The following is a 23,274-nucleotide window of genomic DNA, read 5'->3' as shown; positions in this document are numbered from 1 at the left end:
TGAAATTAGGGAGGTTAGTGAAGATGATGAAATTGAAGAGATCGTGAATGAACCTTTGCCTAAAGGTGAATATGTCAATGACTCAACTCTTTATAAAAACAAATTGTTCAACGGCAAGTGTTTCTGATTTTTTCAATTAAGGAGGGATGACAGAGAAAAATGTTAAGAGAGATGAAAGAGAAAGGATATAGAGGAATGAGAGAGGTGAAAGATTTATTGTTTCTTAATATTGTAGTTAAGTTTAGTGATAATAATTATAAAGGACATTTTGTTGTATAAATAACTATTATAGTTGCTTAAGCAATAGATTTTTTCTATATAATAATTATATAAACAATTTGTATACAATAATTATGTACAAGATACATAAATTATTAATAAAAGTCATTTAACACACCGCAATTTCATTTTTTTTAAGAAATACAGAAAAGAGAAAGTGTAGGAAATTATTATTTGTTTTGCAAAATCTTATTTTACGATCTTATAGTATTTTTTTTGAATAGGTTCTTCTGTATGAACCAGTTTTATAATATTTTATTAATTTTTCCCATCATGATATATATCAATTTAAAATCTTTACGTAAATTTTTTGTTTGACGAATCTTACATATTTATATTAAATTTTTATAGATAATGTCATTTTGAAGTATTAAGTAACGCTGTCGTATACATGAAAAAAAATCTTAATTTGGTAGAAAATGTTTCCCACTTTATTATGATTTGTAGATTTGCATAACTAAGGCTAGTTAATTTAATATTAACGGTTAGATACAAACAAAAATTTGATATCAACTAAAAATAAAAAATGAACATAAATTTATATATATATATATATATATATATATATATATATATATATATATATATAATACTTTTCTCAATAAAAAACCTTTTAAAGTGATATTAAAAGTAAATCTATAAAAACTTAATGTAGAAAGATAGTATTGTATGAATATGGAGATTTACGTGTGTTGAAGGTTGTATATAAGATTGTGAAATAATAATGTAAAAATGCATATATTATTAGCATAGAAATTAGTATATTTTGTTTAGATTAATGTTTGTGTAAAGATTAAGGTATATGTAATGTTTTTACTTGTTTGAAGGTGGTTCGAAACAAACAGTGATTCTGCACCAATCCCAAAGACAGGGCAGCATTATGTCAAATCACCTTCACACTGTTCTCTGTGCTAATTCCCTTTCCCTCCTCACTCACTCACTCTTATCTTCTTCTTTCTTTTTCTTCATCTTCTCTTCTCTTCTCTCCCACCATTCACACAACACAAGCTTTCTCTTTTCTTTCTCTCCTCACTCACTCATTCTTCTTTCACATTATCACATGTTTAGTTCAACTTTTAATGTTGCACTTCCTTTCAGCTTCCAACTAAAGAGTAACAAACACAGTTGCAGCAGCATACCTTCATGTCCTCTGCTTCCTATCCTCTGCAATCCTGTGTAAGTTCTTCCTGTGTGCCTCTCTTTCATGCCTAACAAAAGCTTTCTTTATTTTTCTGAAATTCAGTTGAGAAACCAAACTTTAGTCTTTTAGGAAAACTTTTACATGAATGTGGCTTTGCTTAGCGACTTTAGATTTTATTTTCTTCTTTTTGAAGCTTGATTATCGTGTGTAATGCCTGGTACGCCTGAGATTGAAGATCTGCAATTGAAGCATGGTGTTGGTGACATGCTATTTAATGGTTGTGTTACTGCGTAACAATTAGTCTGCTTCTGTTTCAACTTTCATTTTTGAACAATCTGAAGTTCCAAACTTGGCAGCAACCACCAATCTGTGACTTCTCGGAGGGAATCAGAAAAGTTCACGCAGTATTTGTCTCGTTTAGTTAACAGAATAGATTGTGTTTAATAGTTTGCGGCTTTTACTTACAGTCTGCCTAAAATTATGGCAACTTACTACCCATGTTCAAGTAATCAAAGGGGTGCCGTGCCTATGCTGTGTCTTAGGGAGCCTTTGCATAATTCGTATCCCGAGACACCAATTTTGCCAAGCAATATGACATTGTTGTATATGAACTCTGGTTCATATTCTGAAGCATTACCTGGAAATTCTCAGCAGCAAAGCAATTGCTTTGTGGTTCCATCACCGTCAGTGGGTGCTTCAAATTCCACAGCTGAGCAGCAAGAAATATTGGCTAATATTGGTGGATACCAAATTGGGGTTCATGATTTCAGTGCATGGAGGGAGGGTAGAAGTGAGATGTTAGTCAGACAATCTATAGATGGACATAACTTGCAGGGCCAGGGATTATCTTTAAGCCTTGGAACCCACATGCCCTCCGGAATTCAACTGCCTTCTGTCCATGATAGGAATCATTGCTCAAATCTTGATTCGTTTTTGGGTGCAAATCCATCACTTTCAGCCAACGAGATCTACCAAAATGGCTCCTCTAGACATTCTGAAACTTTTCCTCCTGTGTTACCTGAAGCTAGTCATGATTTGAACAAAGCAGATTTTTCATTTCCTGGAATTTCCAGTGTTGGAAGAACGGTTCCTACCTCCAAATATCTCAAGGCAGTGCAACAACTGCTTGATGAAGTTGTTGATATCCGACAAGCTATTAAAAGACCTGAAACGAGAAGTCACGGAACACATGAGAACTCTCCGAAGAATTCCAAGGAGGGTGGTGAGCTCCTAGAAAATGAACGGCCTTCTGCAACTGGTGTGCCAAATTCTCAAGTCTCAGCCAGCAACTCTTCTTGTGAGCTTTCACATGCTGAAAAACAAGATCTGCACAAGAAGTTAGCAAAGCTTCGGTCAATGTTGGATGAGGTAAAACCTATTTGTAAAGATTTCCTCTGTTTGGTATCTCTGATTTCTTCATTCGGATGACCATTCTTTCAGAGCATTTTGTTCATATAATTGTTGATTGTGTTCTGATGGCTGTAACCTTCCCCAAGTTGAATATTTTAAACTCCTTATCTCCAGTGCCTATGTTCATGTGTGTCAGCTTTTGTTAAATAAACACCCTAAACTGTCATAATTGAGATTGACTTTCTTTCCTTGACAGCACGATAGTCGTGTTCATGATTTCAGCAGTGGTTTAAGCACCTTAAAGTATGAAAAGGAAATATGTCAACGTGATATAAGTGCAAATTCTGGATCTACTTCCAGCTCTAGCGTGCTGCAATGGGGTGTGAAAGAAGGAATTTAAATTCTAATGTCCTTACAATTAATTATATCTTTTATGACTGATATCTATCTGATAACAAACCTCTCCTGGTATGTGATGAGCATAACGTGCTTGGATAGAGCTAATTGTTATTTCCTCTCTTTTTTGTGTAATTTAGTACCTAAGATGATGTATCTGATACTATTTTTATTGTTAAATACATAAAGTTGACAGAAGATTCACCAAGATAAACAATGATTCTGCTCTTTCTTGCAACAATATAGTTTGAATGGGCACCTGTTAAATGATGTAGGTTGACAGTAGGTACAAACAATATTACCAGAAGATGCAGAACGTGGTGTCATCATTTGATGTGGTAGCAGGATGTGGGGCAGCTAAACCATACACAGCCCTTGCTCTACAAACCATTTCATGCCATTTTCGGTGTTTGCGTGATTCAATCACTGGTCAAATTCGTGCAACACAAAAGAGCCTTGGGGAGCATGATGCTTCTGAAAGTAATAAAGGAGTTGGAATGGCAAGACTAAAGTATGTGGACCATCAAGTGCGACAACAGAGGGCTCTTCAGCAGCTTGGTATGATGCAGCATGCATGGAGACCGCAAAGGGGGCTTCCAGAAAGCTCTGTTTCGATTCTCCGCGCATGGCTTTTTGAGCATTTCCTTCATCCGTAAACCCTCTCATATCTATCAACCTTGATCTTCTGTTTTTTAAACTTTTGGATCCAACATCACTGTGGTTGTTTAATCTGGTTGGAATTTTCTATTTTTCACAGATACCCAAAGGATTCCGAAAAGACCATGCTAGCAAGACAGACAGGCTTAACCCGAAGTCAGGTACAAAAATAAAATACTTTTATCAACTTCATTCATTATGCTTCTTTGTGTCTCTCTTGTTGCTTGAAATTATTAATCTAAAAGAACAATAGAGGATGATTTTTTTATATATTTGAAATTTGCTTGAATTAGGTCTCAAATTGGTTCATAAATGCACGTGTGCGTCTGTGGAAGCCTATGATTGAGGATATGTACAAGCAAGATGTTTCTGATGTGGACATGGACTCAACTTCTTCATCTGAAAATGTCTCCAAGGCAACAAAAAGTGATGTCAAGATCTCCAATGATACGGTTGATGATTCACAGCACTGTCAGAGTCCAATAGTAACCGATACAAATCATGGTGGTGGACAAGCTAAGGACTTTGGATATGATCAAGTTCTTGATACAAAAATCATGGCATCCACTGGATTAGCTAGTCATGAGGTTGAAACAGAACATAGGTCAGGAAAGCAGTCTGGGGAGAAAAGGCCAAATTTGGATAATTGTGGTCTCTTCTCTGATAACATGATTGTTCAATCTGATAGAGCTACTAATGATGACAGGTTTATAGCAGTTGGTTCAACGTGCCAAATGTCAGAGTTTGAGAGCTTCAAGTCAGGAAGTGGAGTGTCTCTAACTTTGGGTTTACAGCATTGTGAAGGAGGTAATTTTTTGCCTGGTGAGACCCATCTCAATTTGGTTTCCATGAAGGAAAATGGCATCTACCGCAGTGCAGGTGCAGCTTCTACAGTTGGAGTACATACAGCAGAACTTGAGCACGTTGGTGCTGGAAACCAACGACAGAGGTTCAGTTCACCTCACATGTTACATGATTTTGTTGTGTGATGATAATCTGTTTAGACCATTCTGTGAATGGCAAGTGCTGATATTGGGACCAGTTTGCAGACAACGAGTCACAAAAGGAACGCAGTGGTCCCTCAAGGGATGATAGGACTGACAAAAACAGATGTATGATATCCTGAAATTTATTGGGAAGATCTATAACTTATGATTAATGTGTAGGAAACATGAATATTAGGCCTGTTTATGCAATGAAGAAATTAAGAAACATATGACAATGGTAATAATAAATGGATTGTCTGACTGTTGTACTAATGTTGCAATTTAGCTAATCTAACATCATCAACAAGAATAAAAAGGCCTTTATCCATCAGGTTGGGTCAGTAACTTGGATTATCAGACACCATGAATTTTTGTTGTGTATTAAGAATAGAAATAGACCATTTATCATTAAACCTTTCTTAATGGTTTGACTTATTAATTTTTCTCAGTCTGATTCTACCTTCTACTATTATACTCTGCAATCTGAATGAATTATGGGAATTCGTAGAATTCTCAAAGCAAAATTGTTCCTCATGCCATGGTTTCTTTATAACAGAGAAAGATAATTGAAGGAATTGGAATTGCTGCTATTACAGAAGCTCCATCCTTAGAAGGTTAGAACTGATACATGGAACATGAAGGTTTAACATATTAGCTAAGTTTTATAGTGAAATAACGGATTTGATAGGTATAAAGAATTAATCCTTGCCGTCTTTGTTCTTGAGATAAAAACTTGATTGTTATTTTATACTTTTGAATTACGATTATACGATTTTTAGTTTCTAAATTTTTACAGAATCGATTAGTTTAGTCTCTCATGTTTTTAAAGAGTCAATCTGTATCTTTACAATTAAATGTCTGGATAGAAAAGAATGAACTGAAGATGAATTTTGCCATTGAGTTAAAAAGTCAAGAAACTTAATTGGCTTAAAAAGACAATCATAGTTGCACATGACATAAATTAAAGAACGTAGAAGTCCAGTTCACATCAAAATATAAATCAGGGTAACTAATGTACAGACAAGTCTTATTGCAAGACATACCTACATATAAAAAAAAAAACACACACACACACACACACACACACATATATATATATATATATATATATATATATATATATATATATATATATATATATATATATATATTATTGCATGTTGATAACATGACAATATGTGAAGAAAGAAGGTGTTTATATTTGAATTGCTGCAGCAATAGCAAGGAAAAAGAATGAGGAAAAACTGGATAATAGATTGTTATTTGAATTTTCTGGAGAGATACAGCAAAAACCACATTCAAGCGTGAACAGTTTGGCTTGAATTATAAAGTAAAATGAATGAAATCAATATATACATAGGGGCATAGGAAGGTAGCATATGGAATGAGTTTGAGCTACAAAATTGGAAGTAGGAGTAAATAAAATGCTAAACGTTGACGTATGGAGTGGTTAATTGAGTGCAACTTGGTGCCCTTCGGCAAGGATATGGAGCAAGGTTGAGCAGTTCCTTCCTCTGAGAACGTTTCTTCCTTTTCTTTGCATCAGAGTGTTCTGGTTTCTTCAAATCCTCCACAGAGTGTACATCTTCCATGCAAACAAATGATCTTGATTTACCAGAGTAATACCTAGACAATCCTCTCCTGTTCATGCATGCAATCAAATTTTCAAACACAGAAAACACATTAATTAATATATATTCTTCAGAAACACCTCTTACTATTACTTTTGTGGAAAGCTGGTTCCAAGAGAGCCCATGTTCATTATCAAATTGTCAATTTCTTGGTCCATATTCACGAGAGGCAATGGAAGATGAAAATGCTCTGAGAAGCTCAATTCTTAGGAAAAGAGTTTGCTTTGGGGTTGAATAAATATTGTACATTTTTTAAGCAAAGGATGTAAAAATTACCAATCTTTTCTACACTTCCTCCTGATCATTCAAGATGCTACTATTTTTGCCTGAAATGCATGTTTTTTAAGCTTAATCTACCCTCTTTTTCTCTTCATTTCTGATTTTAGAATGTTACTGCAACAATGGAAAATGGCTAAGAAGAGGAGGCTGCCACAACCATCCATTTCAGAGACCAAACAAAGCTTTGCCAATACTCACCTCACTCATCTACAATTTTTCTTTCACATCACCAATCAAAGCATAGGTAATTCCGATGTGTTACTAAACTTTTCATAATAACTATGTCTCACTGTTTTATAACTACGTATGAAACTAACACTAATCACAAGCCACACATGAACATTGTAAAAAGGTTGTAAGAACAAAAGTGGTTAAAAAAACATTTTCTTTTTCTTTTACATAATTAAAATATGGACAATGATATGTTACCAACTTCTCTTAACAAACTTTAGACAATAAATTATGTGTCATTATTTTATTGATATAAATAAATAAATAATAGACTATCACATAAATTATTGTAAAAAATTATTAAAAGAAATTGTTGAAAAAACATTTTCCTCAAAATATTTAGTAAACAATAATATTTTTAAATATATAATTAAATCATAATTAAAATTTATATATAACAAATAAATATTCTTACAATATAAATTGTACTTTATAATATTTAATAATGTTAAATAAGCATATTTTCCCTGAGTAATGAAAATAACAAAAAATAAATATAATATTTCATCATGAAAGGAAATGAAAAAGAGAAGAAAAGAAAACATTTATTATTTGAATGTAACTTTCTTGGTGTAAGAAGAAGCGAAGTTCTTTAAATATGATTCCAAATTCTTTTTGCGAAGATGAAAGAGTAACACAGAAGAAAGAGTTGGTCAGTTAATGGGTTGTTGGTTGTTGCTGTAACTTCGAGATGTCGGAGGTGACAGATGAAACTGAACGACGTCGTTCGGCGGAGACTCGGTATCGCAAAAAGCTTTTCCTTCTCAGAGCTATGGGAAGCGTAAGAGGATTAGGTCGCCGACCAATCCTGTTTCTTTTCTTTATCTTTTTTCACCTTCAAGTTTATGCAGTTTCAAATCTTTTTCATTCTTTTGATGTTGTTTGGACGACTGGAATTGCGTTGTACTCAGTGAGATTGTTGGAGGAGGCTTTAAAGAGCAGTCTTGCGAAAACTGAGCAAGACCTCAGGTACTTGGAAGGTGCTGCTTTTTGGGTTGGTCGTGTTGTAAGGCCTAATGGCAGTGAACGCTGTAAGCATATACTCATGCATGCATGCATGCATACATATAACTTCTTTTCTACGTTCAAGATTCAGCAAATAGCTTATTATTTAATGTTATAACTTGTTTGGGGGATTGGTTAGAGATGAATTAAGCAATGCAAGCTTTTTTACTCCTTTCAGTTATTGTAGAATCAGAAGTTGGATTTAGATATATAGTTGACTATGATAGGAAGGTGGACAAGAAGAAGATAACTGAAGAAACAAGAGTTTTCCTGCACAAGAGGACGCTGACCATAATGGGAATTCTTCCTCGCCAAGTATACATTTCCATAAGCCATTATTCTTGGATTAGATAGTTTATTGTGCTGGGATCGTTACTATTTTACAATATTTTGACATTAATATGCATGCATATGTTATTGAGCATGTGCCAGGTTGAAGCTGAGGTACAGAATATGATTGTTGAAGACCTGGGAAAAGTTAGTTACGCTGCACTTGGAGGGCTTTCTGATCAGATTCGAGAGCTCAGGGAATCGATAGAACTGCCTATGGTGAATCCTGATTTTTCAAAAGGTTGGAATCAGAACCCCGAAGGTATGTTCACTATATGGATGTTTAATTTTGGGAAGATTTTATATTGAACAAATTAAGATTCATGTTATGTTAAAAGGGAAAAAACTACTGATAATGTTTCTCACATACAACGCAGGGTGTTCTTCTTTATGGACCTCCTGGAACTGGGAAGACACTCTTAGCGAGAGCAATAGCCAGCAATACAGATGCTAAATTCTTGAATGTTCAATACCTGTATTCTGTTATCTGTGATTTTTACCTAGTGCTTAATGGGGTACTCCATAAAAGAAGTGTACTTTCTTTTTTTTATTCTAGATTGTAGGTAGTGCTTTTTCGGTTAAATATCTTGGTGAAGGCTCAAGATTGATTAGGAACATGTTTAGATATGCACGCGATCATCAGGTATTGGAAACTTGCATTGCTTAAAAATGACCTTTTTTTTTTCATGCTCATCTGAAATTTGATTTTTACTGTTTGCATCCTTTTGTTTAGCCTTGCATCATATTCATGGATGAGATCGACGCCATTGGAGCACGACGTTTGAGCATGAGCTCAGCCGCTGATCGTGAAATTCAAAGAACCCTCATGGAGCTGCTTGACCAGATGGATGGATTTAATCAGCTAGAAAGGGTGAAAGTCATTATGGCTACAAATAGGCGTGATATTCTTGATCCAGCCCTTCTTCGCCCGGGTCGACTTGATTGGCAAATAGAAATACCATTACCAAATAAGAAGTCAAGGATGCAAATCCTCAAAATCCACGCTGCTGGAGTTGCAAAACAGGGCAAAATTGACTATAAAGCAGTTGTTAATATTTCTGAGGTATATATATAATAGAAGTGATACCTGTGCATGCATGCATATTGAAAGTGTTATTTTGCTTTCTTTTCCTAATGGTTTTGTTTGACTTCAGGGATTCAATGGTGCTGATCTTCGTAATGTTTGCACTGAAGCTGGTATGTTCGCTATTCGCGAAGACCGTGATTATGCAATTAATATAGATTTCATGAAGGTGAAGTGTTTATAGTTGACAACGGAATGTAAATTTTGACTCACATTTATAATAAACACTTAATGCTTTTGATTTTGTGATCCCTCAGGCTGTGCGCAAACCGGTTGAAGCAAAGAAACTGGAATCGAGCAGCCATTAAAATCAAATTGTTGTTAGCACTCAGCACGGATGTTTTTCTGATGTCTGCTCAGTTCGCCACTAAATTGTCCAGCCCATTGTGTTCAGTGATAAAACATGAATTTGATAATGGTTTCCTTTGACAGCATCATTAACTTACAGAAACTTACCATATTACCTTAACCCCTTGAACAAGTTAGAAAACGAGTGGAACACGTGAATTTCTTTAATTTTGAAACAGTTCAAATTCTAGTTTTCAAATTTGTTTATATGTCGATTTTTGAACTTGTTTATCAGGTTTTAAGAGTTCATGAATCCATCCAACTGAGATAGAGATTAATTTCAGCAAGAGATTCAAGATTCCAAGTACACAGTTTTCAACTTAGATAAATGCCGAATAATAATACATAAACATCTGAACCAAAGACGCTATTTCTAGAGAAGATTATTCCTATCGAAGGTTAATTCAAGCTATCACTTCCATTGCAATGAATCAAGAGCCTGTTGATGAATCTGTTTGTCACCCGCAGCCACAACATCAAAACCTGCCACGTGATATTGTACAAGTCATAAAAATTTCGTAGGTTTTGGCAGAAGACCAAGAAAAGCCATTAAGAATGATATTAAAATTAGACGAAAGGATATACTTGTCGCGATTGAAAATGGAGAAGCTTCCCATAACAGTTTATCTCCTTTCCAATCAGTTATGACACCTCCAGCACCTTCAATAACGGGTACTAGTGCAAGAAAATCGTACGGCTGAAATTTAAAATTTAACAAACAAATATTGTTTTAACCATCTTGGGATCTTTATCTACATGGGTCAAAAGTTAAATATGCAACCAAAGATGAGTGTGCAGCATACCTTCAAACCAGACTCAACAACAAGATCCACAAAACCAGAAGACAAAAGAGCATATGCATAGCAGTCACAGCCGTATAATGGAATTTTAACCTGTAAATGAGCAAAAAGGAATAACTGAACGACAATAATATTTTGGAAAACAGAAAATTTTCATTTTGGCAATACTGCTTGATGTAGTCTTAGAAAAGTTAGATGCTAACGTACATAGAGACATAACAAAGCGGAAGACAGGCAACGTAAGATTTTTAACAGAGTCAGAAATGTAAAAAGTACATGTTATTCTGGTGTCTTATATTCACATTTTCTGTGATACTTGAGTAGTTCAGAAGGCTGACTTTGAAATGATGAAAAAGGTGTTGCAAATAATATGTATAGGTTTTAAAAGTAAATTAGAGGTTGGTTTCAGCAACAATACAATAACAGATTTTTTACGAGACAAGTGGATTAATGTGAACAAACCCTGTTTATTTTGAGCTTGTGATCAATGCTTCAGTTGGAAACTAAACAACCTTAAAAGATTGGGAAAAAAAACAGGCCTCAAACAAAATATTCTGACTAAATATTTCATCTTTTTATGATAATATGTGGAGTCCCTATATTTTAAAAAATGTAACAAACCTTGCTTCTAACACGGATGAATGCCTCTTCTGCATCTCCACTGAACAGATGTGGGCTTGTGGTGTACCTATATAGGGAAGAAATGAAATTAGATTTGATGCCTGCTTTGTAGACCTATGCTAACCGTGTCTAGAGTTGCAAATAATGAAAAAGAATGTAAACTACTCTTCTAACAAGCTTGTTTTCTCTCTTCCAATAAAGATCAGGAAACAATTCATAATAAAGTTTGTTAAGGAAAAATAAGAAAAGTATACAAGTATGCTTGAGAAAGGTCTGCACAAGTGCGGGTAGATATTTCTTGTCCATTCAGTGTAGTTCTCTTTCCACTTATCCCGATCCACCTCTCTTTTAACACAGGTTGATCAATTATGCCAAGGATCTATCGAAAAGGAAACCAAACTCAACAACATAAAGTTTATTACTTGATTAACTGAATGATATCAATTTCAATTTCATCTGCACTTTGTCTACAATATCACTATGTTGGTAAAAATACAGGTATCACTTGCAATCAGGTAAGTTGTATAAGTTAACAGCAAAAAAGAAATCGATTGATGTTGACATTTTGCATCATTTTATTTTCATATTGTAATGGATAAAGAGAAAAGACTCCGTTTTGTTTAAAATATTTAACAAAACAAGATGATTGAACATCCAGTTTTTCTTCATTCTAAAGTCAGAAAGTTACAATAATTCAAGATGATTCAAGGAAAATAAAGTGTGAATGGGTCTGATAAGCATTGAAGTTGTAAGAGACCCTTACTGGTATTCCATTTTGTAGAAGAGCAATGAGAGTACCAAATACGGGTTTCCCTAAAATGGAGACAAAACAAACAGAGCCAAAGTGAAATTTGGGAACTCTCACCCAATAATAATTATAAAACCACGAAAGAAAATTACCAGTAATAAAACTCTTTGTCCCATCTATGGGATCTAATACCCAAACGTAATCAGCAGTCTTTTCTTTACACCTCCACCCATTTTCCTCTCCATAACTGCAATTCAGTCAAAAAATCATGGTTGAGCTTCAGTCCACCTATTGCATTTACGGACTATTCAATGGATGCGGCTGGCTGATAACTCATGCACTTAGGCACCGGGAAACAGAAGCATTATACATTACTCTCCTGTTTAGTTGTTTTAGTTGTAAGTTAAATTGCATAATCACAATACAAATTTATCGATCTAAAGGCCAGAATTATGGAGCATTGACAAACTCAAGTTTTCTAATAGTAAAATCCCCTGACTCATTTCAATGGGGGTAATTCTTTCAGGCTAGTAGCAAATACTTTAATTCAATGAATTTAGCGTTTCAGTTTTTGAATTACAACGAACTGAATGACATGCAATGTAACTACAACACTCAACCCAACAATGCTCCCATTCTCTTCACTTCATTTTCTTCTAAGAAAAATTGTTTAGTCTCTGTACTTGTGGTACTTCTTTAAAAACGCGATGAATTCCTAGAGAAAAGAGACTAAAGCCACATGCTTTGGAGTACCAAATTAATCAATACGAAAGTATATGATCCTTGATCACATTTGACCAAAAGTATAGCAACTAAAAACACATTTTCAACGAAAATGGAATCCACACAATTAGTTGGCAACAGCAAGAAAATGATAAGATTAAATAATTACATTGCATGAGAAGGGAAATTGTCAAGTATAATTGAAACCATAGCCTCCTCAGCCGATCGATCTGCAATGGTTACTGGACCTGCAACATCAAGTAAAAGCGCAAAACATAAGCATTCAAATAAAAGAAAATAAAAAACACTTTAAAAGTGAAAGGGACAAAAAAGAAAAGAAGAAGTAACTGACTGAGATCATGTTTGTGAAGAACATCGAAGTTCTTCCTAAAGTATTTGCGGATAACTTCTCCTGCAGCATCTGCAACAGCGTTACCGACCTCGGCGAAGCGATTAAGCTGAAGAGGCGTGGTGTGAGGCGTCATGGCTCTGAGACGGAAGGTTGGGGAGAGAGAAGAATTGGGTATTGGGGAGTGAGAGTGAGAGAGAAAATGGCACTGTGAGAACATTGCTCTGCAATTAACAACCAAAAATCAATCTCGAACTCACTCAATCTCCCCTCTCATACCGAAACTATGAGAAACAAACGAGGGTTCTTTAATCTCGCTGTTCATTCAAAATCAAAACGTCGCCGTTTCACTTATTTATCCGTTTTCTTCTATTAGATATTTAAATATCTTTTTCTCGAGATAATTAAATAAATTTTAGTGCAAACAAATATTTAAGAGTTATATTCCCGTCTTTTGTAACTGTGATATTTTTATTTTTTTGAGAAATATATTGTGTGGAGATTGAAACTTTAAGAAATGTTTTTTCTTTACATTCTCAAGTTATTTTATTGTGAAGTTATCAAAACAGGATAACCCTTAAAAAAATTAAATTTGGACAAGTTGTATCCAATTGACAGTTCTCACGGTTTCATCTTATAATACGAAATCATATTGTATTTTTAAAATATGATAACTTCAACTTTTTTATTAAAAACATATTTTTAAAGTGACTCCTGTATGGAAATATCAACTTTTTTATTAAAATATTAACGAACATGACAATAATAATACCACATCATCAAAAATAAAAATTTGTGGAATCTCGAAACTTGTCCATGTCAATAATAATACAGCATTTTAAAACTGAAGGTACATCCTCACGTACACGATTTAAAAGATAGTCACGTCACATAATACAAAGCATATAACATAACAACCACGTACTTAATTAATTAATTATTAATCACTCACATTACACAATACAAACCTATAATAACAACTAGTTAAATAATTAATTAATTATTAATCACTACCCAAAGTATATCAGAACACATAGACCCACAGAGAGATTTTCAGCGGTTGTGGTGCCCAGGCAATTTTTCTTTGATCTTCTCCATTATGCCCTTCTTGTGATGCTCAGGGTGGTTAGGGTTAGGATCTGGATTAGTGGCGGTTGGCCGTGTTGGTTGTGGAATACCAGTAGCAGCGGTGGTGGTGGTAGTGGTGGTTGTTGGTGAATGCTGCTCATTCTTCCTCCCTGGAAGCTTCTCTTTTATTTTATCCTTCACTCCCTTCTTCCTCCTCCCACCTTGTCCATCATCCTCAGACTACAAATGCATACACGTTACAAGTTTAGATTCAACAATCTGTATAAACTTATACAATGATTAAAGGAGAGAAGAAAAAAAAACGATAGGCGCGTACCGAGCTAGAGCTAGAACTGGAGGAACGACGAAACTCTCTATTGTCCCTTGGTTGTGTTGTTATGAGATCCGACACGGTGGTTATTCCTGTGGTTGCACCAGGACCACCGTGGATCCCAAACCCTGAACCTGCAGTGACGGCGGGCGTAGCAGTGGTTGCACCAGGACCACCGTGGATCCCAAATCCTGAACCTGCAGTGATGGCGGGCGTAGCAGTGGTTGCACCAGGACCACCGTGGATCCCAAACCCTGAACCTGCACTGACGGCGGGCGTAGAAGTGGTTGCGACTCCGGTGACGTAAACGGGGTTGCCGTGCTCGTCGGTTAATACAACAGGGTTACCGTGCTGATCGGTGAGTGAGATAGGATTGCCGTACTGATCTCGAAGTTGTGCTTCAGCCATTTCAATTTCCTTCAATTTCTCACTTTCCTCTTCTTCAACTTCTACGTAAGATACCTTCTCTGCATTCTGTGCGCCTAATTATATAACCTCATCTGCATGGCGGTGAATACATGCATGTAATTTCACACGTGGCCTGACAATGCGCTGACATCTCACAAATATTGCCACGTGAGACGAATAAGGACAGGTGTCCCTTCATTTTTAGGGTTACGTATACCAAAATATTATACAAATAAAGTTCTCAAATATCATTATTCTAATGTTGAATGTGCAACTTTCACGACTGAAAAAGTTACTCAAAACTTATGTAAGAAATAAACAAGAATTTGTCAATTATTTATGTAAATATTGTTCTCGTTTGTAGTGGTTTTTATTTTTAAATTATTAATGTTATATTTTATATTCTTGTTCAACAGTTTTGACAATAGTAATTTACTGCAAGTAATAGAATACGATAAAAGTATTTTGTTCCCCATGTAACATATCTTTAACAGAGATTACCTTTAATGTTAATAAAATAAAACTGTAGTTCTGAAATCAAAATAATATTCAATTTTAAAGAGAAATAAGTAAAAAGAAATGAAAATTTTATTTAAAAACTGTTTTTAATTTCTAATGTCGAGTATGTAACCTTCACGTGAAGGTATAAACATCTAATGGTACCGTTATTTAGAGTAAGTTGAGTACGTATAGAAATTAGATGTTTATACCTTCACGTGATAGATTGCAGGGAATCTAATGAATTATTTGGGTGAGACATAGGGAAAACGGTACTAATAAACTCTAAATAACTTGACCTTAAATGTAAAACGTAATAAATTTATGATTTTTTTTTATGTATATTCTTCTTCTTGTCATTTTACTGTTTGGAACTCCGTCTCGTATTTTGCCTCAAAACAGAATATTCCGATAATTTCTAAAATACATCAGTAATCTAACAAGAAATTCATACAACTGTCGTCAGAAATTAATGGGATGATGTGATGAACAGTGGAGCCTGTTTGGCATTTGATGAACGAATTGCAAGGATATTATTGTGAGAGTTCAGGTCGGGACCATATTGATCTTCTGATTATGATTTGTGGCAAATAATGTCTATTATGCTATTGTGCTAACTTATCTCATAAATGCGCTCTCTGTGACTGGTATTTATGAGTTACGAGTTGGTGACTCAAAAGAACAGTTAAATAACTGTTCTATTCTGTTCTGTTCGAGGAATGCATATGATGGTTTTAATTCATGTAGTACTGCACCCTAGTATTATTAAGCTTGTCTCATTCATGTTTCCGTTTTGTACCTTTCACCTTGTAGGCTTATATTAATTTTCTCAAGCCAACACTGGTATTTTAAGGATTATGCTGATACAGGACATTTAAGATAATATTCGAAAAACATTTATTTTTTTTATTTATAGTTTTATATTATCAATCAACTCAAGATATGGAAGTCATATTTAAGTTAATTGGTTAAGAGAAAAAAAATCTTATAAGTTATAATAATAAATAAAAATTAAACTTTAAACAACATTATCTCAAACTTTTAGATTAACGGATAAGCGGTGGGGGATCCTCCACAAGACAAATAAAAAGAAAAAGAAAAGTATCACACCTAACCTTCAATTCGCAGAACATGAAATAAATGAAACGCAGAACTCCAGTCGCAACTAAAATTAACAATTTTAAGACTGCATGATTCAACGTTCAATCAAGAAGCAACGCAACTCCTTTCACCATGAAGCACCCAACTCACTGATCTATGCATATAATTCAATTTGCCACCGACAAAAAACCATTAACTGGACAGGATGCTATGCTGAAACGTTCTTTCATTAAAGCCAAAACATCAGAATAATGTATACATACGATTCGATTCGCTAACTACAAAAAGCACTAATTCGATAATAGGCTATCCTGAAACTGCTCTTTCATTAAAAGCAACCAACTAAGGACGATCCAGCTATTTAGTATTGCCTATCAATCTGTGAAAATCATTGCCCAACTTCAGAAACGCCGAAGGGCTAATGTTTAGCATACATATAAGCAGAACCATGGACAACAGAACATCATTTGGATATAAGAATTATATCCATGCAATAAACAAATCAACCTGTACACAATGCAGAAAGACCCTTGGTCTCCAAACACTATTTTTTACGTTTGTATGTTTCATCTTCCTCTGATACTTCTGTATGTCTTGTTACAGATTAGTGGATACAGACGCAATCCCAGAGCATGAATTGCATCTTGTTCTTTTCCAAACCTTTAGAGGATGCACAGATGATCAACAGTGGAACCTGCTATAAAGAAAGTGAAAAAAAAAAAGAAAAAAAAAAGTGTCAAGTACAAAAGAATTATTTAAGATTTCCAGTGTACCGTGCAGAAGAACCCACATTTCTTCATTACAATGCATGACATAAGCTAAAGATGCTACTGATAAACATACGCATGCAGTAGATAAACATACACACAAGAAAAGAAAAATAAAGCCACTGACCTCCCAACAACCAAGAAGCACCTTATTCCTTGCTAGATTTGGCCCAAAAGAAACCCTTCTTTCTTGTAGGGTGATTATCTAACATGGATCTGGGACCCTTTGATCCAAAGGAGAAGTGTCGCCGCAAAAAAGGTTTCCCAAAGGAGCTTCTCTTGCTGGAACTGGAGTCATTCCTAGGACATTTACCTTTAAAGCCATCAAACACAACAGAATCATCGTCAATATCACTGTCCACAATCCGATTCTTTGATTTATTGTTTCTAGCCTTCAAATCCATTTCAGCTTTCAGGGCCTTTGCAGACAACTTCATAGTTTGTTTTTCACCGAAAGTACAAACTGGACAAGCTGGATCATACTTATTGATATCAGATGTCATTCTCTCCAAACATTCAGCGTGATAGACATGTCCGCAGATAAGTACAGAAACTACAGAAAGATCATTACTCGCAATTATCTTTTGAGTGCTCCAAGAAGACTTCTCCGCTAAAAGTTTAGAGCAAATTCCACATGATTGCAAATCAACTGATGAAGCTGAAAACCAACTACTGGATCTAACTAATCTTTCGCGGTTAAAACCAAAGGACTCACTATCAAATGACCACCTTTCTTTGTGAGGAGTTCCCATCAGCTCAGAAAAACCAGGTATAGACCAACCATCTGAAGATCCACCGTGGGAGCGCATACCCACGTCATTGTTCCATGAAGGAAATACTGGCCTTTCTTCAGACAGAGAGAAGCTGCTCGATGACTTGACTGCTGGAATTCGGCTATCAGAAGCTTGCTGTGATAACTGGTATCCTGGGGAATGGCAGGGCCAGCTTCCAGGTGTCAAGTTTGATGGAGGTATGTGACATTGGGATACTAGAGGAGATGTTGATAGAGATGTTGAAGGCAGTGATGGTTTTGTGGGAGATGGACAAGATATTGTTGATGATTCCACCAGCCCATTCACCTACAGTGTGATTCATCGTTAGGAAGTGCTACAAAGAAGTCACATACCAAATATGTGAGTGCGTGTGTGTGGTTGTGGTGTTGGTGGGAAGCCCATATATAGTAAAAGGGTCATATTTTAATGAGTGAAAGAGTAAGTCGAAAAGCATACAGATATACAAGGATGGGTGACTTGTAAAAAAACTGACAACATGCATTTTCATCTTGATCGTTGATGATAAAATCTAATGTCAATATTCATTTTTTTTAACTGATAGAAAAAAGGTATTCTCACTAAATACACCCCCCTTAAACACACATTCATTAATATAACCTCACCTGTTCCACACTCATATCCGTAGAAACAGTCCCCGAAAAAGATTGGTCTGCAATAATCACAAATAACCTTGTCAGACAGTGTGGAAGAACCAAATGACAGAATAATAGTAAACCATTGGATTAGTTAAATTTAAAGTGTGGTTATGATATTTTCATAAGATTCAAAATAAGCAATACAAAACCACCTTATCCATCATACTTAATTTTCTTAGTTGCCTAAATTATATTCCCGGGTTCTATAGGAGATGTCCTAATTAAAATTCACCTACCCTATATAAATGACCAAAAAACTTCAATGTCCTGAACTAAAAGCTAAATTGGTTAAGTCTGGGGTTAAGAATTCTTTCCTGATTTGATTTCCATTCAGTATAACTACTTGAAGATATAAAATTCATGACAAAGGAACTTTTCCCGTCTTTAACTTTGTTTTGTAGAACCTCGGAAGAAATAGAAAAAATATATTTATTACAAAATATAGATAACTTTCAAGGATGATCTCCAGTGTTTCCTGAGCCAAAGAGATTGACCACAAATGATTGAATAGCCCACCTTGAATTTTTGTAGGGAGCACAAGCACGGATACAGTAAGAATTTTTCAATATTACGAAACTCAGCATGTTTGACCTCCAATTATTTTAATGAAAAAGGGTTGTTAAAAATGAATTCATTCTTTTTCATGCTTCAGTCATTCGCTTTTATTTTTCTACAAACTATCACCAACACTTCCAATCTGAAAAAAAAAAAAAGGATCATCCAGATAAATCTAAAACTGTTTGAAAATCTGGTTTCTGAATCTCAAAAGCTGGAAGTCTGTAACTAAATTAATCTCATACAAGTTTCAGAATAAACAAAGATGATGCTCTTCCATTTATCGTCTTTTCACTTTTCGATTCCCTTCTGGATTATTGTGTGCATGGTTTAACTTTAAACATTGATTAGCACTGACAAATTTAAATTCCTAGCCGTTCATGTCTCTTATTATGAGATTAACGCTGCCATCAAATTTAAATAACCATGTAATCTAACCCCTCTATTTTTGCTACAGCAACGATGTGAAAAATAAATAAAAAACAGCTGATAGTTCTGTGGTTTCTGCTCTTACTTTGCGATGTTAGTTTCTGTCATCTCATTCACTGACCCATAAATTTGAGCCTTTACAGAAATATCCATTTAAGAAATAATTTTCAATTTGTCCTCACATCTGATTGCTTTGGACACAAAAATACGTGAGAATACATTGTTTCAGATATGTAGTAAAATTTCATATCTCTCACACGTCTCGATCATTATAGGTGTAGAATGAACTATGAAAAAACCGAGAGAACAGCCAGTTCTAGAAAAGTCCAACCCAAGTAGCTTAATGTTTAAAACCAAAAGGCAAAATTCCGAAGGGTTACCTGATGTTGAATTTCTCCCACGTACAGCAGTTGCTTCCGAAATTGGAGACTGTTGAAATCTTTTCCGTTGATAATTCTGCAATGGACTGCCGTCCTCTGACACATACGCTGATTCATTTTTATTCTCCGAGCCATCATTTCTGCTAATACCATCAGAAAACCAATTTATAGAAATATCTTCACCAGCTACACGCCCTCGGTGATCCCACCGAAAGCTCCATGTTGGAGAACACCGAACATTTCGGTGCAAAATGTCACTGGTTGATCCACTTTGTATAGTTTTGTCTCTGGAAGCAACACAACAAGCAGCACCCATCGTGAAGTAGCAGTAGTTCTTAGTTTCTTACACCAACATAACCACCGAATGCATCAACAAATACAACCATTCACTCGTTGACACAGCACTATACCTGGAACAATAAAAAAAAAAGGCAGACCATCAATTGCAACGATCAATAATATGACAGCCAAAAGCATGACCCAAAAAAATCGTTATTCACTGTTTACTCAACCAGTAATCTTGCTCAGGTTAAACAAAATTCCAAATCAATAACCCCAAATAAAATGAACAAAAGATAAAGACCAAAATTAAGTTTAGAATCAAAACAATAGAATATTGATAGGGATGCTACAATGAACCGCTTCAAGACAGAAATAAACTTCAAAAATGATCTAAACAATAAAATATTAATAGTGATGAACACATAAATTTCAAAACAGAAGAACATACAGGAAGAGGGGAAAGCTAGAAGAGCATTATTGTTTCAAAAAAATTATATTCTACTCTCATCACGGATATCGTACCAACCTAAAATCACTGGCGACACAAGAAAAATTAAAAAGAAAAACAAAAATCATATTCCCCCAAAATTAAAAAGGGCCTCTGAGATGATCCAATAATTTGATAGAGTCTTTAAAATCAAATTTAAAAAAAAGACATAAAGAAACCAAAAATCCGAAATAGAGAAAACATTGAGCTCACTGCCAAAGTCAGAAGGATCCGAAATAAACGCTGAAGAAGAGGAACTCACAGTGAAGACCTCCGGAGCTTGATCAGTAACAACCATAGCAATTAAAATTCTAGTAATTGAGGAGGGAAAGGAAAAACAACTAGTGATTTTGAAATTGGGAGCATAACATGGTTTTGCAAACAAAAAAAACACATCTTATGGCTATAACTCCGACCATCCCGTACCTTTCGACGAAACCAAGAGCCACACCAGAGAGAGAGAGAGGGGGGAGGAGCGGAAAGACGAGAAGAGGAGCGTTTCAGCGGTTTCTTACGCCGTTTTGAGGACCTCTTCTTCAGTAGAGGCGATTCGCACTTGAGTTTTCTGAAATAATAAAACAAAAAATGCCTCTAGGCAGTTTCGGCCAAAAAATAGAGATTTATCAATTATTATTTTGGGCATTATTTTTTCTTTTTTTATAATTAATAAATAAAAATATAAGATAATATAAATAACAATTTTTATTGAAAAAAAAAATTATACTAATCATGATAGCAATATTAGGGAGGTAGCTTTTTTGGTTGCCCTGGGAATTTATGCCATTGATGTATTTCTTTTCCCTCGTATCAATCTTTGCATATATTCCTGAATTTTTGTGCCCATACCCTTTCTTTCTTTTCCTTTTCTATTAAATATTCTTTAACTTTTATATAGTCAGCTTGCGCCTGAGTTTGGTTATTATTTAAGAAACTTGTTAAATTGAAAGTTAGAATATTGTTTTTTTTTTATGTTGATTTTAATAGTTTTTTTATGTTGCTTTTAATATTTTTTTATGTTGATTTTCATATATATTATTTAAAAGTTGGAAGCAAGAGCCAAAATCAAAAGCTTCGTTCCAACTCCTTTCGGTTGGTGCTTTTAGTCTAGCTCCCTTAACCCTAAGCAATCTCTAAAGTCTTTCCTGTTTTTTTCTTTCTTAATTTAAAATAAATATGTGGTACCTAATTCCAAGCTTTTTTTCAATACAAAATTAAATCCACTTAGTCAATAGTTATTAAGATTTTTTCAATAATTACTAACTCATTTTTATTTATTTAATTAAACAGCCAAATCAAAATCGATATTCAAATTACTGGAGTGAAATTTTAAAAGATGAATAGTAAATACTTGTGAATAGTTATATATACTTATATAAGCAATATGATTTTTATCAAATCAGTTTATTGTGTTCTTTTATCTATAATTCTTGTAAGAATACTCTTTATCTGTATTTTATTATTATTTTAGTTAAAATTATTAATGATGAACAGTCTAAGTTTAAGGTTGGTGTTTTTTAATAGTAACATCTAAATTTTCAATTAGGATTGTTTGAATAAATGGGTCTTCAGCAATGGATTTTGTTCGTGAATCAATTTAAAGTTTAAAGAATTTGGTTGTCTGGTATGTATATAGGGTTAAATATGTTTTTAGTCCCTAAATTATTAGTCGTTTCTGGTTTTCATCCCTCTTTCAAAGTAAGGTACATTTTGGTCCTCATTCTTTTCGAAACTTTCATTTTAGTCCTAGGAATTTTGGTTTTAGTCCTATGTATATAATTCGAGTACTACATTATTATTTTCTATTTTGAACTTAATTTTGTTGACATTTGCATCATATATTGACTAATTCGACATTGATTCAAAACTTGCATTTTTATTTTTAAAATTATATTTTGGTTAGTTGAGAAAAAACAAAGTTTATAGAATATTTTTTTAGATTTGTGTGACTATTTTGATATATATCATAAGATTCATGCTTAATTTTCAAAAATTATTTAGAAAAATAATACTTTTAAACACAAATTTTTTACATTTATTTGATATTGTTTTTTTTAAATATAATTTTTTTATATAACTATTTTATCTTTTTTTATTATGTATTAAATGAATATAAAAATATATCGTCTATAATAATTATATTATAAAGTTTTTTTTTAATAAAAGACATAAGTCAGTAATTTGTGACACATTAAATAAGGGTTAAAGGCTAAAAAAAAACATACACACATTTATTTATTTTGTTATGTCAAATCATAGATTCTTTTTGCTCCCAACTTTAGGATGTTGTTTTTCCCTAAAGATAGTCGTAACTTTGCATCTAATAACTATTTGACGTGATTTAATGTTTGGTTAATGAGTGTAAAAGCGAATGTCTCCTTTTTAGGAAGTAAAAATGATAATTCCATCAAACTAAATGACATGGTTAAAATTGAAACCTTTCATTAGATAAATATTGAATTATATCAATATAGATGTTCGAAATTTAAGGATGGTTTAAGTTTCATATTCAATATAAATAAAAAGTTCGAACATCGTATAAAAAAATACTTGTAAATTCACCCTTTAAAAATATTAGGTTAGA

At 34.1% G+C, this 23,274-nt stretch overlaps 5 protein-coding genes and 1 pseudogene across 7 annotated transcripts; 2 read left to right on the top strand and 4 right to left on the bottom strand.

Moving 5' to 3' along the window:
• The first annotated feature begins 1,141 nt into the window (after positions 1-1,141).
• LOC124824589 (BEL1-like homeodomain protein 6) lies at positions 1,142-5,078 on the top strand. 2 transcript variants are annotated; one of them, XM_088107476.1, is made up of 5 exons: positions 1,142-1,455; positions 1,888-2,788; positions 3,442-3,818; positions 3,924-3,984; positions 4,117-5,078. In XM_088107476.1, exons 1-5 carry the CDS (start codon positions 1,160-1,162, stop codon positions 4,810-4,812), a joined length of 2,331 nt encoding a protein of 776 aa, XP_087963602.1. In that variant the 5' UTR covers positions 1,142-1,159; the 3' UTR covers positions 4,813-5,078. The 2 variants fall into 2 exon arrangements, with proteins under 2 accessions (XP_087963602.1, XP_047152989.2); XM_047297033.2 differs by having other exon boundaries at positions 1,143-1,455; positions 1,614-2,788.
• A 1,158-nt stretch (positions 5,079-6,236) lies between these two features.
• Positions 6,237-6,604, bottom strand: LOC124844941 (protein OXIDATIVE STRESS 3 LIKE 3-like). The gene is made up of 2 exons (XM_047321958.2): positions 6,534-6,604; positions 6,237-6,450 (listed from the first exon to the last, which is right to left on the bottom strand). Exons 1-2 carry the CDS (start codon positions 6,596-6,598, stop codon positions 6,237-6,239), a joined length of 279 nt encoding a protein of 92 aa, XP_047177914.1. The 5' UTR covers positions 6,599-6,604.
• Positions 6,605-7,641: 1,037 nt separating this feature from the next.
• On the top strand, positions 7,642-9,880 carry LOC124844946 (26S proteasome regulatory subunit S10B homolog B-like; annotated as a pseudogene).
• An 88-nt stretch (positions 9,881-9,968) lies between these two features.
• On the bottom strand, positions 9,969-13,281 carry IMPL2 (inositol monophosphatase family protein). Its single transcript, XM_047297036.2, has 9 exons — positions 12,962-13,281; positions 12,779-12,857; positions 12,039-12,133; positions 11,902-11,951; positions 11,393-11,517; positions 11,139-11,205; positions 10,521-10,610; positions 10,303-10,414; positions 9,969-10,200 (listed from the first exon to the last, which is right to left on the bottom strand). The coding sequence occupies exons 1-9, from the start codon at positions 13,176-13,178 to the stop codon at positions 10,130-10,132; spliced, it is 906 nt and encodes a 301-aa protein (XP_047152992.1). The 5' UTR covers positions 13,179-13,281; the 3' UTR covers positions 9,969-10,129.
• A 494-nt stretch (positions 13,282-13,775) lies between these two features.
• Positions 13,776-14,814, bottom strand: LOC124824592 (uncharacterized). Its single transcript, XM_088107477.1, has 2 exons — positions 14,364-14,814; positions 13,776-14,266 (listed from the first exon to the last, which is right to left on the bottom strand). Exons 1-2 carry the CDS (start codon positions 14,763-14,765, stop codon positions 14,012-14,014), a joined length of 657 nt encoding a protein of 218 aa, XP_087963603.1. The 5' UTR covers positions 14,766-14,814; the 3' UTR covers positions 13,776-14,011.
• Positions 14,815-16,573: 1,759 nt separating this feature from the next.
• LOC124824593 (RING/U-box superfamily protein) lies at positions 16,574-21,287 on the bottom strand. Of its 2 annotated transcripts, none has more exons than XM_047297039.2 (5): positions 21,120-21,287; positions 19,925-20,334; positions 18,528-18,574; positions 17,259-18,210; positions 16,574-17,061 (listed from the first exon to the last, which is right to left on the bottom strand). In XM_047297039.2, the coding sequence occupies exons 2-4, from the start codon at positions 20,238-20,240 to the stop codon at positions 17,281-17,283; spliced, it is 1,293 nt and encodes a 430-aa protein (XP_047152995.1). In that variant the 5' UTR covers positions 20,241-20,334; positions 21,120-21,287; the 3' UTR covers positions 16,574-17,061; positions 17,259-17,280. The 2 variants fall into 2 exon arrangements, with proteins under 2 accessions (XP_047152995.1, XP_047152994.1); XM_047297038.2 differs by having other exon boundaries at positions 16,574-17,058; positions 21,120-21,286.
• Positions 21,288-23,274: the final 1,987 nt, after the last annotated feature.

The sequence above is a fragment of the Vigna umbellata genome, chromosome 2, assembly GCF_029865625.1.
Source record: "Vigna umbellata cultivar VRB3 chromosome 2, Vumbellata_1.0, whole genome shotgun sequence".
NCBI classification, from domain to species: domain Eukaryota; kingdom Viridiplantae; phylum Streptophyta; class Magnoliopsida; order Fabales; family Fabaceae; genus Vigna; species Vigna umbellata.
This window is presented reverse-complemented; position numbering and strand designations above follow the sequence as displayed.

What these genes read in the sequence shown, in the direction of transcription:
- LOC124824592 (XM_088107477.1), bottom strand. Translation starts at nt 14,765, where the DNA reads ATGGCTGAAGCACAACTTCGAGATCAGTACGGCAATCCTATCTCACTC. An exon ending in CCAGTTCTAGCTCTAGCTCG is followed by an intron (nt 14,267 to 14,363) that starts GTACGCGCCTAT and finishes ATGCATTTGTAG; the next exon opens with TCTGAGGATGATGGACAAGG.
- IMPL2 (XM_047297036.2), bottom strand. Translation starts at nt 13,178, where the DNA reads ATGTTCTCACAGTGCCATTTTCTCTCTCACTCTCACTCCCCAATACCC. An exon ending in GACAAAGAGTTTTATTACTG is followed by an intron (nt 11,952 to 12,038) that starts GTAATTTTCTTT and finishes TCTCCATTTTAG; the next exon opens with GGAAACCCGTATTTGGTACT. An exon ending in TTGTTGAGTCTGGTTTGAAG is followed by an intron (nt 10,415 to 10,520) that starts GTATGCTGCACA and finishes TTTAAATTTCAG; the next exon opens with CCGTACGATTTTCTTGCACT.
- LOC124824589 (XM_088107476.1), top strand. Translation starts at nt 1,160, where the DNA reads ATGTCAAATCACCTTCACACTGTTCTCTGTGCTAATTCCCTTTCCCTC. An exon ending in TTCGGTCAATGTTGGATGAG is followed by an intron (nt 2,789 to 3,441) that starts GTAAAACCTATT and finishes TAAATGATGTAG; the next exon opens with GTTGACAGTAGGTACAAACA. An exon ending in CAGGCTTAACCCGAAGTCAG is followed by an intron (nt 3,985 to 4,116) that starts GTACAAAAATAA and finishes TGCTTGAATTAG; the next exon opens with GTCTCAAATTGGTTCATAAA.
- LOC124824593 (XM_047297039.2), bottom strand. Translation starts at nt 20,240, where the DNA reads ATGGGTGCTGCTTGTTGTGTTGCTTCCAGAGACAAAACTATACAAAGT. An exon ending in TGGGAGAAATTCAACATCAG is followed by an intron (nt 18,575 to 19,924) that starts GTAACCCTTCGG and finishes TGATTATTGCAG; the next exon opens with ACCAATCTTTTTCGGGGACT. An exon ending in CGGATATGAGTGTGGAACAG is followed by an intron (nt 18,211 to 18,527) that starts GTGAGGTTATAT and finishes ATCACACTGTAG; the next exon opens with GTGAATGGGCTGGTGGAATC.
- LOC124844941 (XM_047321958.2), bottom strand. Translation starts at nt 6,598, where the DNA reads ATGGACCAAGAAATTGACAATTTGATAATGAACATGGGCTCTCTTGGA. An exon ending in GGAACCAGCTTTCCACAAAA is followed by an intron (nt 6,451 to 6,533) that starts GTAATAGTAAGA and finishes ATGCATGAACAG; the next exon opens with GAGAGGATTGTCTAGGTATT.